This window comes from Abrus precatorius, unplaced genomic scaffold (genome assembly GCF_003935025.1).
Source record: "Abrus precatorius isolate BTA unplaced genomic scaffold, Abrus_2018 Scaffold10, whole genome shotgun sequence".
Lineage (NCBI taxonomy): Eukaryota > Viridiplantae > Streptophyta > Magnoliopsida > Fabales > Fabaceae > Abrus > Abrus precatorius.
The window spans coordinates 2,353,634-2,368,494 of record NW_020874292.1 but is presented as its reverse complement, the minus strand read 5'-3'; the positions used below and the strand labels follow the sequence as shown (position 1 = coordinate 2,368,494).

Here is a 14,861-nt window from a genome sequence, read left to right as displayed (position 1 = left end):
ATCCATGACATATTCATAATTAAAAATAAAAAGTCATAGCTTTTAAGCAAAACATACAAGTATATAACAATACAAGTAAAAAATCCTCCAAACAGTGCTTTTAGGGCAAAAATGAATTTTTATGAAAAGTTTCACTCTAGCAGCACTATGGCTGCTATTTTAAAATCACTTTGCTGTTCAAATTTTTTTTCCGCCACAGCCTGCTATTTATAACTATGTTCTAGGCTTGGCAGCAACTATACACCCATTCTCCCACCTCAAATCTTCACACTTCAGTGGGGGGAGTTCAATTTCAAGTGAAAATAGCTAGCTTCCTGACTAAATAAAAGATTTCAGAAGGGTCATATCGGAATGATGTTACCACTTAGACTTTTACTGTGCTCGAGTACCGACCTGATTATCTATTCTCCGGGACTCGTGCAAAGATGTACCGATCACATGAAGACCCCCAAGCCTTTTTACCTCAGAACCTTCATGCATACAGTGTTCCTCACAATCCTTTAAAACTGACAGATAAGCAAGTGCTACTGATGGACCAAGAGGGTAGATGTCAGATTCTTCATTAGCAAGCTTATCCAGCTCCTTGAAAGTATAAGAAAGACTCATTTCAACAGCCTCCAAGATAAAAGATTTAGCCTTCTGGTATGTCCAACTATTACCCTCACTTTTGGATACATATTTGGCTGAAGAATTCATGTTGCAAATAAGAGAATACCTTCAAGTTAAAAGCATGTATTATGACTAAAATGAACAGAATATCATCTGAAATGAAAAATTTTCTCAACTAGAACCACAGACCCATTAAGGCTGTCTTAGCCAATAAGGCCAGTGACGATGATCCAACCTTTATCTTTGGAAGCACCTGCATAAAAACACTCGTTAAAAACTTGATTTTAAAATAAAGAAAATTATAAAACAATAACTAACAGATAGAATTACCTTTTGAGAAATAGCCTCATCAGCAAGTTCAACATTTGGATCCTCTTGTGTCAAAAATGAAAGTAAGCTATCCTCTATAATTTCTCTCGCAAGCATCTATATATAGCAGGCAGAAAAAGTATGAAGTCACTTCCAAGATCCAACCCATAACAAAGTGACATGTCAAATGAATAAATAAAAATCATCGAATTAAAAAGTTATACAAATTGGTTTCATTTTTCTAGACATTTAAGAAATCAAAGACAAAGCATGCTAGGATAGGATACATATAATTCCCACAAAATCTTAGTGGCACACCTACTTTTGGATTTCCTCCAAGGATTATATCTGTGCCCCTGCCTGCCATATTTGTAGAGATGGTAATGGCATGTTTCCGTCCTGCCTGGGCAACAATTTCAGCTTCTCTTGCAGCATACTGAATTAAATGAAAGGGGGGGGGGGGGGGGGAGTTCAGCAAGAGAGGCAAAACTTAAAAATGAAACACTATCAAGTCATATGAAAGAGAGAGACAGAGCATATGCATCTGAAGGTACCAGCAAGTAATACTTTCACAAACCTTGGGTCGTGCATTCAGAACATTATGAGGAATATTCCATTCCCTAAGCAGACCAGACAAAAGTTCCGAATTTTCTACACTGCATATGAAAAAAAATGGAAAATTATTGTTCCATCAAATCTCAACTATAAATAACTGAAAAGCTTAGGCACAGACAAATGTAACTTATAGCTTGCACAAGGAATCCAAGGTAAATATTCCATTATGACAAGATACAACCAATAAGTATAATGATGATGAGGGAACAGGTGGTTTAACGTAAACAGAGGTAGGTTAAAAAGGAACAAAATTTATAACTAGACCACTGAAAAGACACACTATGCCAAGGCATATAAATATCAAAACCTGAGAGAAATAAATTCCACTCTTTTAATAATAATGTAACAGAAAGAGAAGATGGTTGTCAAGAACTAACTCCCCCAAAATTTTGCATAAAGGGACATAGAAACATGGATGCAACCCTTTTGGGCTTGAGGCATGGATGAAGCTTACGTTGTTAGCTGAAGTTAGCAATAGACCTCATAATTTCTTGCAAAAACTGTGCTCAATTGATTAATTTTGAAACAGAAATTTTAAATTTAGTGTGCTCAATATTGATCAACAGATAATAAGATATGGAATCTCTAAAACAATAGCAACAAAGATTTATCCCATTAGGTGGGGTATAAAAACCAAAATTTTCAGTTAAGTATTTAAATCGAGGTTTTTTAAATGGTTTCTCCTAACACTTTTGGACTCTAAAAACATGAAGTTAATGTATAATTTGTATCATTAAATAACAAGAATAACAAAACCTTATCCCACCAGATAAGATCGACTATATGAATCATACGACGTCATTGAGCTAGGTCAAAAACTAAATTTTTAGAAATCTGGTTAATTTTTAATTCTTAATTTGTAATAGTCAACACTGAATGAATTTTAATCCTTAATTATTTGTTTATATAAACAATTCTATAACAGAAAAGGAAGATTAAATTAAAAGTACAACAAAATATCCCTTTTAAATGGTACAAAAGAACATAACAAGCAAGTTCAAGAAATAAGATAACTCTCCAATCCCTGTGCATATATCTGTCAACAAAATTTCCCTGAAGAGATGGTGAGCATATATGTAAGTTCTTACTAATTAAAATCTATCATGCATTTCAGAGCTTTAAGCTCAGAAGTATTTGTCATGATCACTTCTGAAAAAAATGTAAAGCATGACTAAGTGATAGACAACATTTATTAGAAGTAAAACAGCCACAGTATTTACCTAGTTGTCCCAACTAAGACAGGGCGACCTTGTCTAAACATATATTCAACTTCTCGGCGAACTTGCTCCCATTTCCCACGAGCAGTCTTCAATAATATATTAATAGAAAAACCATACAATCAAGATAAAATAATGATTCACTATCATGGAAAAATCATGGTAAAGAAACTAAAGATACTTAATAAACAACAGTAATGAATATTAGATGTCCTACAGCAAAAGCTTGAATAGGCAAATCTTTACGAATATTAGGAAGATTTGTGGGCACTTCAATGACTGGCATCTGGAACATTTTTAAGAACTCTTTCTCCTGCAATGATATATGTGGTCATCAAGAACTCGTAATTGCACAAATTATAATAGTAACACCTCAAATGCAATGTCAGAACTATTTAAATCTTTACTTCTGTTTTGGCAGTTCCAGTCATTCCTGACAACTTTGGATAGAGCTTGAATAATGACTGGTAGGTGATCTGTGCCACAACAACAGAATCTGCCTGTGCAGATTTAAAATATGAAATTTAGAATCAAATAAATATTATCAAATGAGTGTCATGATACAAAATAACAAAATCAAAGAACCCTTGTATATACCTGAATCTTCAAACCTTCCTTTGCCTCCACAGCCTGATGAATCCCCTCAGACCATCTTCTTTTCTCTTCAACTCTTCCTGTCAGCTAAGAAATTTTAAAAAATTTGATCATCATATCATCAGATTCTTAAGAGAAGTATCAGCAAACAAAACAAAAAAAAAGTATTGCTTTAATTATTAAATGAAAATGTAAGCCATAAACTGCTACTTGAAATACAGAAAGATAATATCATTATAAAACTATGCATGTGGTTCAACCTCAGCTTTTGGGATAATTAGTCCTCAACATGTTACCCAAAGCCTCTAACGACCAATTTGAAAATAATTTAATCCTTGCTACCCGCATTCTTTATAATTAAATTAAATTCAACAATTTAAAGATAAAGTTAGCTTGTTAGTTGTCCAGACTTCAGGCTCAAAGGGCTCTTGCAAGAGGGAGTGTGGTAGAAATTATTTAAAAAATAAATAAAAATTCAATGTATCCCTGCCAATTAAGTTGCTGGAATAGGTGGTCCTTAACAAATATCATAGCCAATCAGCCATGCAAATTTACTGTTGAAGTGTTAAGTGAATAATGCATCTGCTTAATGTGATTGAGGATTTGAGGGTATTTTTGTCACCAGCACTACCCTGTATTACATTGTAGTGTAGAACAAACAAATCAAGCAAGGTGTTTGGTTGATTTGGGTTTTATCATATCACTAACTATCCAACTTGAACCTCAAAGAAGAATGAATTATAAAATTTATAATATTTATGAGATTATGTTAGTGTGATCCATGTAGTCATCCTCACCTAGTGAAATAAGGCTTGGTTGTTGTATAGGATTTTGTCATCAAAGCTGTCTGCTTCTTTGTTGCATGATGCTAAGGTTAGGTCTTAAGTCTTGAGAGTATTTTTACTTTATTCTCGACTCACTTCCTATAATTTTCTAATATTGGGCCACCCTTGACTGAAAAAAAATAATAAAATCTAGTCCTAGGAATTTTTCCTGTGCAAGTGGATTTTTCCGTGCAACTTTCCTAGTGCTACCTACCCTAGTCTCACAGTTTATCAAATACTATATTAAAAATAAACATCTTATGATTTTCATGCTCTAGATGTCTAATCTTAAGGGTGAGACCCATATTAAAGTCCCATATCGACTATAGATAATGGCTAAATAAGAGGTTATAAAAGCTAAAGCAATCGTCACCTTATGTGTTAGCTTTTGAGGTTGAATTAAGTGTAAAACTTAAATTCAACATGGGAAGAGCCTATCTAATTTGAATGTTGGGCTGTTCACAAATGTGTTCATGTTTAGCCACCCGCAGATGTCTAGTGCTGCAAACTTTACCCACCAAGTGTCCAGGTCTAGCTGTGAGGAGGATGTATAAAGATGTCGCACATTAACTAATAATAGAGCAAAATACACTTTTAGCTTGGATAATCCTCCTCCTATATGTTTACTTTTGAGAGTAAGTTAAATTCAAGTTTCTTAACAATAATAAAAAGCATAGTAATTAGTATTGCAAGATTTGCGATTTGATGCAGTTACACAACTGAAAGATACAAATTGCAGGGAGTATCGGGTTTGTTCTGAAATTGCAGCTTGAATCGCCTGAATTGATGTTGAATCGGGATTCTCATGCGCGGTGCACAATTCTGCCACAGACCTTGCTTCCTCTGCATGTGAGTGTGACTCTCTTCTCTGCCGGTATTTCCTCGGTGTTGGTTGTTATTGTACTTGCAAGTTTGAGTTGCTCCTGGGTGTTGGTCATTGTGCCTGTTGAGTTTGTCTTGCAAATAGGTACTAGGTGTTCGAATACAAGCGCCTTTGTCTATCCTCCCTTGTATTTGACTCCATGTTGTTTGTTATTATGCTCTTTGTTTTTTTATTCTTTTTTCTAGTTGTATGTTTCCTGGTCCTTTTTTTGAGTCAGCATTTGTCTACATTTTACAAGGTGTGGGCTGGGCTATGTGAATAACTTAGACATAGGTATTGTAGAAAAATGCTTTTATTTTTCTTTTTTTATTAGAACTTATATTATTTAAATAAATAAATAATATTGCATTTTTTATATAGTTACAATTTTTATGAGTTATGACATATATTTTTAATTAAATTTTATTAAATGTTATCTATGATTTTAAGGTTATTTTCACGGTAGTCAAAATCGCGTTTTGAATCGTAGAATCGTACGATTCTACAATCTCCATCCATGTCTCCGTGCTGAATCGGTGCTGGGAACACAAAATGGTGGGATCGTTCTTGCTGGGTCGTAAACTCGTTGAAGACGTGCGATTTCGACGCGCAGAGATGAAGGCTTTTTGGGCCAACTACCCGTGTTCCGACCTGACCTCATTAAAACTTTTGGAACCCTAAAATCCCATAACCCGCACTGCGACTTCTCCTTTCTTCTTCACTCTGTTCTGCGAGATTAGGCGTCACTATTGTGCGACTTCTCTGCAAGGCTCTGGCGACTGCGATTTGGTTTCGTCGACTGCGATTCGACTCCGGCGACTGGGCTTAGCTCCAACGACTAGATTTTTTTTGTGATTTGGTCTGGGCTTTTTTGCTTTTTGTGCTCTGTTTTTTTCTTCTTCATCTTCAACATCTTAGCTGCTGCGTGTAATTGTGATTTTCTTCATTTTTCGCTTTTGTGCTCTGCTTTCTGTTTTATGTGCTACTGCTGTCTGCGACAAAATGGCTTCAACTAGTAGTCAAGCTCCTCCCTCCAAGTCATTACCAAAGAATGCACCGGGAAACAAAAGTGATGTAGCATGGCAACATGGGATTGCAATTGAAGATACAAGAAAAATTCAATGTAAATTTTGTCAAAAAATTGTAAGTGGAGATGTTTATCGATTGAAGCATCACTTAGCTCAAACAGCCAAAGATGTTGAAGCATGCAAATCTGTTCCGGATGAGGTCAAAAATCAAATGTGGAATTTACTTGTAACCATGCAAGAAAATTTGAATAAAAAATCAAATTCCTTTGCTGAGAGAGAAACTTTAGATACAAGTGATGGAAGCAAAAGAAAATCAAGTGAGAATGAGGTGACTGGAGGAGGAAATATTTTTCGGAAAAGAACCACCCAAGCAACAATCAACAACATATTCAACAAAACTAGAAGAGAGGAGGCTTGTCAAGCTATTGGAAGGTTTTTTTACAATAATGCCATATCATTCAATGTAGCAAAAAGTGATGAATTTTCTGTTATGTGTGATTTAATTGCCAGCCATGGTCCTAGATTTAAACCACCAAGCTATCATGAAATTAGAGTAAAATATTTGAAGAAGGAAATAAAGTTAATAAAGGAAAAATTAGAATAACATAGAGCTGAATGAAATACTGTTGGATGCACATTAATGATTGATGGGTGGACTAATAAGAGGAGGAGAACAATATTGAAGTCTATTGATGCATCTTATATAGAAAAAACAGTTGATAAAATATTTAAAATGATTGATGATGTTGTTAAAGAAATTGGTGAGAAAAATGTAGTCCAAGTTGTAATTGATAATGCAGCAAATTATAAAGCTGCAGGAGAGATGTTGATGCAAAAAAGGAAACACTTGTATTGGACTCCTTGTGCAGCACATTGCATTTATTTGATGTTGTAGGACTTTGAAAAGAAGATACAGATTCATGAAGAGACAATTCCAAAAGATAGAAAAATTACAACCTACATTTATTTAAGGACAGGTCTTATTTATCTATTGCAACATTTTACCAAAGGCAAAGATTTAATAAAGCCAGGAATCACTCGTTTTGCTACATCCTATTTGACTCTAGGGTGCCTTCAAGAAAATAGGGTTGCTTTGATAAGAATGTTCACATCTAATGAATGAAAGTCCTCTAAGTTTGCTAAGACAAAGGATGAGAGAGTTATAGAAGAATTGATTTTGGATAGAGAGTTTTGGAAGAATATAATCACTTGTTTGAAGGCCGCGTTTCTTCTTATCAAAGTTTTTCGAATGGTTGATTCAAATGAGGAAATTATGGGCTTTATTTATGAGGCAATGGATAAAGTTAAAAAGAATATTCAAATTGCTTTCAATGGTGTTAAAAAAAGGTAACTAACTATAACTACTATCAAATTAAATTAGTCTCCATTTTGTGATCTATGTTGTATTGTATATTGAATATTTGTTGTTTGCTCTTTATCAGTTACGTACCTATATGGAATATCATAGATGAAAGATGGGATAAACAGCTCCATAGGCCTTTGCATGCTGCAGGCTATTTTCTTAATCCTAGGATGCACTATAGTCCTAAATTTAAGGCTTGTCTTGAAGTTAAGCGTGGACTATATGATTGTTTGACAAGAATGGTACTTGATCAAGATGAACAATGTAAAATTGAATGTCAACTTGATTCATTTAGAAAGCGAGCTGGTAATTTTGGGAGTCACTTGGCTAGAAAAACTATTGATATGCGTCTGCCAACTGATTGGTGGATGTCTCATGGAGATGAGTATCCTGAGCCTCAAAGATTTGCTATTCGAATAATAAGCTTGATATGCAGTTCTTCTGGATGTGAACGTAATTGGAGTGCCTTTGAGATGGTAAGTAGAAATTCTTTTTTCGAATATTATGTACTAGGCTAGCCAACTAATTTTTTGTATCTTAAATTATAATTTAATATATTATTATTTGATAGGTGCATACTAAAAGAAGAAACCGTTTGAAATAAAATACAATAAATGATGTGGTATTTGTTATGACAAATTCAAAATTGGCCAAGAAGAAGACAGCTAGGAGAGTAAAGAATCTTCACATAAATGTAGATGATATTCCATTTGATAATGAGTGGATAGTGAAAAATAATGATAGAGGAAATCATGAAAATTTGAGCCTAGAAGACAATTTGGAAGATGAGGACATTGAGTTTGATAATCTTAATGAAGATGAGGACTTAGATTTAGATCAAAGTTCAAATCAAGATGTTGGTGTTGGTGATGTTCCTAATATAGACAATTTAGATGATGAGAGGAGATGATGGACCAAATGAAGATGATGCAGGATATGATGAATTTTTTTATTATCAAAATATTTTAGATATGATAAAATAGATATTTAAAGTTTGAATATTGATTTTGTATTTGGTTTAGAACTTAGGAATATGTTTATGCTAGACATATTCTTAATATTCATTTTTTAAAGTACTGTGGTTTGAATTAATGTTTTTATTTTTTTCCTATTTATACTATTTTATATGTATATCTACAATTTTGTAAGATCTTACCTTCCGTATTACGATCCTACGAGTTACGATCTTGGACTTCTTTTCTGATCCTACGTAAAATCTCGATTTTGACTACCATGGTTTTTTTGCTTATTTATGATATTTTATGTGTCTGTATATATATATATATATATATATATATATATATAATTTTATATTTTATGTAAGGTCTTACATTCCATGTTATGATCCTCCAATTTATGGAGGATTTATACAATTACAACCTTTTTTTGGTGTCATTGTGGTTGATGCAACTTGAATCTTTGTATTACGTTTTATTTTATTAGTTATAAAATGAAGTATTTTACTATAAAATGTCAATATATGGATGAATTCAATTTTTCTTTATATTACAATATTTTTTTTTATTTTTTTAGCAATAGTCACGAATCTTACGATTTATGATACGACTCGATTCACGATTTGAATCTTGATTTAACTACCATGATAAAAAGATAAATGATAAAAATTTGTGTATTCATAGTCTTTAAGACTTGTTTTTAAATTTTATTTACTTAAAAATATTTTTTTAAAAACTAAAAAAGTAAAACATATTTTAAAAAATAGAAATTGACAGGTTCAAACTGGTTATCACCATCAGTTTTTTACCAGTTTTGAATCCAGTCAATTTTTCACTGGTTTTGGACGATTCCTGGTTCAACCGGTTGAACCCTGGTTCAACCGGTTGAACCAGCCACTCTAGTTTGGTTTTCAAAATTATGGTATTCACTGATTCCATGTAAACTGTACAAAGGATACACTCAATATATAATACATGGTGGAAGACAAAATATAAGGAAAGAATGGAGCTAAATCCTTTGGATGGGATACTAATTACATAATGCACAGAAAATCTCCTAATAATAGGATATTTACATAAATACAAGTCAAATCTGTCATAAATAAGGGTAAAGACAACTAAATCATATTTCCTAGAATATCTATGTAATTTAGCTAACTATCTCAGGGCTCAACAATGTGTTCCTGGGTAATGTTGAGTTGCATGTCCCTACTTTCATTAATAAATAAAAAGTGCATGATATTGAAAACAAAAAGAAACCTTGAAAATATTACCTCGTTGATAATCAAAGCCTTTCCATCTCGGACAATGTATTGCACATCTCGTCGGTAGAATTCTTTAGCTTTTAAAGCGTTCATCACAAATCTGCAGTAACTTAACTCTTATTACTCATGGTTAACTGATTGGACAGGAATTTTCCAATTCCAAGATGTTAGCCAGAAATTTCCCATAAGGAAGCTAGTATTCAATAAGTGTAACCATGAAAGATTATAATGCATCAGTGTAAAACAGATAAAAATGTAAAGCAACACAAGGGTGTCAATTACATATATGTAAGGGATCAGGTGATTTTATTATATCAATGTCTAATTTTTCTTCTTGTCTTGTTTTCATTTTCTTTTCTTTTTTATAAGTAGGATTTCTTATCCTCCTTTTCCTCTGTAATATTATTATCTTTGTCTTAAAAATAATTTCTTCTTTTAGTATTTTTAAAAATAATGTAACCATGTACTTTATTGTTTAGCAGGTCATCACGATGTTAATGTTATACCATTCATCAAAAAGACAGAGCATAATGGAGTAAATCAATAAAGCTTTGTTAATGTTAATGCCCACCTACGCTTTGCCTTGCAACTATTGAGATTACAAAACAAGTAAATATCAACCAAATTACCAAAGTGAAATGAATATTTTTTAAGTCAAGAAATTATTAAAGTACAAGAATATTCACCTAGCCCAAGGATCGTTTTCATCCCAAAGGTCTTTAGTTTCAAGAGCCATTTCGGCAAGAGCAATTCCTTCCTCAGTTAACTCCACTGAATTATCCTTCAGCTCCACTTTGTAATGCTGTTAATGAAATAAAATCAGTATATAACTATGTTCTCTTGAATTATGTGTGTAAAATAAAGTTATCAGAATAAATAGAGAAAAACAAAGTAAATGGCATAATGAAGTGCAAGAGAATGTACTCACAATGCCCCGTATAAGCAGTTCAGCCACTTTTGCAGCAACAGGATATCGTGCAGCGTCTTTACTAGCCTACAATACAGAAGGAAGAGCAAGAAACAGGATATATCATTGAACTCTACCAGTTGAAATGATTTTTTTAAATACTACCAACCTAGACATGGAAGAAGATGATGATGGCAAAGGGGACCATAAGAAGAAACAATGAAGATGAATGTTAAGTTTACCTCACCACTGATTAACAAAGGATTTCTTCCTTCATCTATCAGGACAGAATCCACTTCATCAACAATTGCAAAATGAAAGGGCTTTGGCCTGCTTTCATGTAGAATAGTCAGAAGTAACCAAACATATTCCAAACCAAAAGGAAAGGAAGAAAACAACTTAATTCAATCTAAGTAATACACTACCATCTCATTACAAGCTGTTCACTATTTCCAGCAAGATTATCTCTCAAGTAATCAAAGCCAAGCTCCTACAGAAGAAAGGGGCAAAAATGAACATAAGAAAATAACTAAAGCAAATAAATAAATGTACAACTAAAAAGATAAACTATATAAGTCATTGACAAGTTTAATTACTGAATTATTGGTATATGTTATGTCACATCCGTAGTTGAATCTTCGTTCTTCCGCATCCATTCCTCTCTGTGCATGCAAACATCAGATAATAAATTTAACAGTAGGTAACGCTGTGAGTTTTCACAAATTAATAAAAATCTTCAATACCAGACCCAGCATATCTGTACATTAGATCATTAACACATGCTCTAATCTATCACACTACCAAACACATCATACATAAAAACAAATTTATACTGAGAAAAATTACCTGAACAAGACCAACAGAAAGACCCAAGAAACGATGTACACGTCCCATCCATTCAGCATCACGTTGAGCTAAATAATCATTGACAGTTACAACTGCAAGGAAATCAAGGATCAGATATTGTTTGTTTTCTTCATAAAGCCAAGTGCTGGCACTGAAGAAATTGCCCCACATACCATGGACACCCTCAGAGGTAAGGGCATTAAGGTACGCTGCTAGTGTGGAAACCAATGTTTTCCCCTCCCCCGTTTTCATCTCAGCAATGGAACCATCATGCAGCACTGCTCCACCAATAATCTACCCACAAAATATTTTCATCAGCAACACCTCTGGTAATGATTCTAACCTAGACATGCAAAAAAAAAATTACAATATATACACATGCAAGAATCAAGATACCTGAACATCAAAATGGCGCATTCCAAGCTTCCTTCGAGCAGCTTCACGAACAACAGCGAACGCCTCTGAAACATTAAAAAAAAAAAAAAAACAGTTTAGAGACCAAGCAAACAACGACGTGACAGCGTAAAGGAGAAGCAAACCAGCTTGAATATCGGCAAGTGTATCCCCACGCGCGAGCCGGCGGCGAAACTCGGGGGTTTTCGCGGCCAACTGTTCGTCGGAAAGCACCTGAATGTGCGGCTCGAAGGCATTGACGGAGTTCACAAGACGGTAGTAGTCGCGAACAACCCAGTAGTTCAAGCTCGCGAAGTCGCTGAAACGCTTTTGAACGCGACCAACATTTTCCTACAATCAATAAAGTGAAGCGCAATTAGGGCATTTCGCGGAACAGGTAAGGGGCGGGTAGCGCGAACGTACCTTCACGGACGCAACGACAACGTGAACATGTGTGGAACGACGTCGTCGTAAGCGAGGCAAGGAAGATATACAAGGTCGTGGGGGAATGAAGAAGGTGTTTGCGTTGGCGTCGGTTGAAATGATTCTCTGAACGGCGAAGAAAGGTGGATATGAGAGTGAGGCCATAAAGAAGGTGTGTTTGTGCTTCGAACTTTAACTTGTTTGCGCATAAGCGATAGAATTTAGCATTCCATGGTTGAGTAGAGTTGAATACAGCCCAATACTCGTGAGACTGGAGGAGGAAGAATCGGTTTGGTGTCTAAACTCAAGTTTTAATTACAAAATGAGCCGCAACATAAATTATTATTATTTATTATTTATTATTTATTATTTATTATTATTATTATTATTATTAACAAAACTATTTTTTAACATTTATATCTATATCGAGTAAATTTACTTAATCCTCTCTCTCTATATATATATCCATCCATTATTAAGATTTAAAATGCTTAAATTTATTACTTAATCCTATATATATCTATTATTTTAAAAATTAATTAAACAGTTTTTTACATTAAAAATAACTGTTTAATGATAATTGAATAAATATTTATTAAATTATATTTAAATTATAATTTTTTAATTATTTTTAAATTAAATTAAATAACAAAAAATATAAATATATTTGTGTAAATTATAAATTTATAATTATATATTTATTTATTCATTTTACATGAAATAGTAGTTAAATTTTTTATTTATATTACATTTTTTATTTAAGTTTAAAATATTAAATTATAATTCGTTTTAATTATTTTAAACAAAATTAAATAATAAAAAATATATAAATATATTGAAAAGTAATAATTTAGTAATTTATTTTTAAAAAAACAAAAAGCCTATATATATCCCATTTAGTAATTTACCCCACTAGACCTAGCGCCGTCAAATAGAAGCGAGTGCCATAGCCACACTGAGCTGCAAATGAAGAACAGAGTGAGGCACCGTTGTTGTGCAGTAAGTAATAAGAATATGAACCTCTTTTCTTTCTTTCTTTCTTTCTTTCTTTGTCAGTTGTGTGAATTGGGCAGTGACGATGTTTTCAGCATTTAGATCAGTCAAAAGACATTGAGTAAAGAGCCTTAGTCCTAGCAAGGTGATTCAGTGTCCGTTTGATTACGCAGCTATGGTGAGGCTCTTCACTTCTGTCTTTTGTCTGAGTAAAGCCGAATCTGAGCCTCGCTCTGAAACCCTGCAATTTGGGTTTGCGTTCATTTGTCATTAGTTTAAGTATGAGGCTCCACACTTAGAGAGATAAGGTTTCCTTGAGAGCTGTTGCCCTCTCTGAGTTGCTGTGTAAGCCAATGATCATTATTATTGAAACTATCAAACAGCTCTCCACAAACACACACACATATGCTGTTTCTGTGCTTCTTCTTCTTCTTCTTCCTATGCATATAACAAGGCAGTGATGATGATTCCAGCAATTTGCACGCGACATTGAGTGAAGAGCTGTGTCCTAGCAAGGTGACTCAGTGTCTGTGTGAAATCACCTTGTGGTCCTTTACACAGATGCTGTTGACGCAGCCTTTGCAAGCTTCTTACTCTCTTGTCTGAGAAAAGGCGAATCTGAGCCTCCTATATTTGGCCCTAACTCAATTATGGTTGGGTTCGTTTCTTTCATCTTTGGGTGAAATTTTAGGATTAAGCGATGACAGCAAAGTAAGGAAAGCTTCTCATTAAAGTTATAACTTTTCAATACAATCATAGTATGGTTTTCCTTCAATTTTTATGCTTGTGCTCCTATCTGCAATCGTATGCAACTAAGGAGTGAAATGCTGTTAGAAACTCTGCCTTTTGAGCAATGATTCCTTCAGTACTTTTCCTTGGTAGAAATTTTTAATCTAGAATCCAATAATGGTCCATGGAACATGTTTTCTTGCTTTTTAATTCTGTAGCCCAAAATTGAAACAGATCCCCTTGAAGATACTGCACATGTCATTACATCTTTGACATGAGGTTCTGATACGCAAACCCCACAGTATTTAGTTAGTAAAATAAATAGTTAGAGAGCTAATTACTTAGTTAGAGTTGCAGAGATTAGTCAATTCCAAGAAGAATTAATAGAGGATGATAAGGGCTGAGGGGGGCGTGGGTGGTATCCAGAATTATAATTGGAAAAGTTGGGAGTAAGCTGGGTCAATGAATTACTCAGCAATCTGTTGTAATAATTCTTTTCCTGTTCTTGAGTATGTCCACAGTGGGTCAGATTTGAGAATCTCGTACTTTCTTTCAATCTTGGTACCAGTTCCTCTCATGTTCAAACATTTAAGCTTTGTTTAGGAGTTGGTTTTTGGGGGGGGAAGAGGAGGGAAGAAGAAGGCTTATGTGATGATTATCCTCGGGTTTTTAGCCAAAACCCTCCTAATTCTATGTTTTCAAGTTCTTCCAATTTGGAGAGTTTTGTATTAACCCTCCTTTCTCCTCTTCTCTCTTACCCTTCAAACTCACTCATTCTTTCCCCCTCCCTCTAAACTCCCAAACAAAGCCTTAAAGAAATTATCTCCATTAGAAGCTGATAGTGGAATTGGAATCCTTATTCCATGTCATCCATTAGTTAGTCTAGTATATGTAATATTACTATGAAGTGGTATGGTATACTACTCCA

General features: G+C 34.0%; 1 protein-coding gene across 4 annotated transcripts in view; it reads right to left on the bottom strand.

Annotated features, from left to right (window-relative positions):
• The window catches only part of LOC113853019 (protein translocase subunit SECA2, chloroplastic), a 29,928-nt gene that overhangs the window by 6,938 nt on the left and 8,129 nt on the right, over positions 1-14,861 (bottom strand). For 2 of the 4 annotated variants that reach the window (XM_027483446.1, XM_027483447.1), the window contains exons 7-25: positions 11,935-12,139; positions 11,792-11,856; positions 11,569-11,689; positions 11,396-11,487; positions 11,146-11,211; positions 10,975-11,039; positions 10,792-10,879; positions 10,571-10,636; positions 10,329-10,444; positions 9,652-9,742; positions 3,348-3,431; positions 3,158-3,250; positions 2,968-3,063; positions 2,754-2,839; positions 1,496-1,574; positions 1,241-1,354; positions 940-1,035; positions 799-862; positions 394-683 (exon numbers count right to left, since the gene is read on the bottom strand). In XM_027483446.1, the coding sequence (XP_027339247.1) occupies positions 394-683; positions 799-862; positions 940-1,035; positions 1,241-1,354; positions 1,496-1,574; positions 2,754-2,839; positions 2,968-3,063; positions 3,158-3,250; positions 3,348-3,431; positions 9,652-9,742; positions 10,329-10,444; positions 10,571-10,636; positions 10,792-10,879; positions 10,975-11,039; positions 11,146-11,211; positions 11,396-11,487; positions 11,569-11,689; positions 11,792-11,856; positions 11,935-12,139 (1,977 nt within the window). Of the gene's footprint in view, positions 1-393; positions 684-798; positions 863-939; positions 1,036-1,240; positions 1,355-1,495; positions 1,575-2,753; positions 2,840-2,967; positions 3,064-3,157; positions 3,251-3,347; positions 3,432-9,651; positions 9,743-10,328; positions 10,445-10,570; positions 10,637-10,791; positions 10,880-10,974; positions 11,040-11,145; positions 11,212-11,395; positions 11,488-11,568; positions 11,690-11,791; positions 11,857-11,934; positions 12,140-12,211; positions 12,534-14,861 lie in introns of those variants that run through there. The other 2 variants (XR_003502474.1, XM_027483448.1) reach the window with 2 other exon arrangements.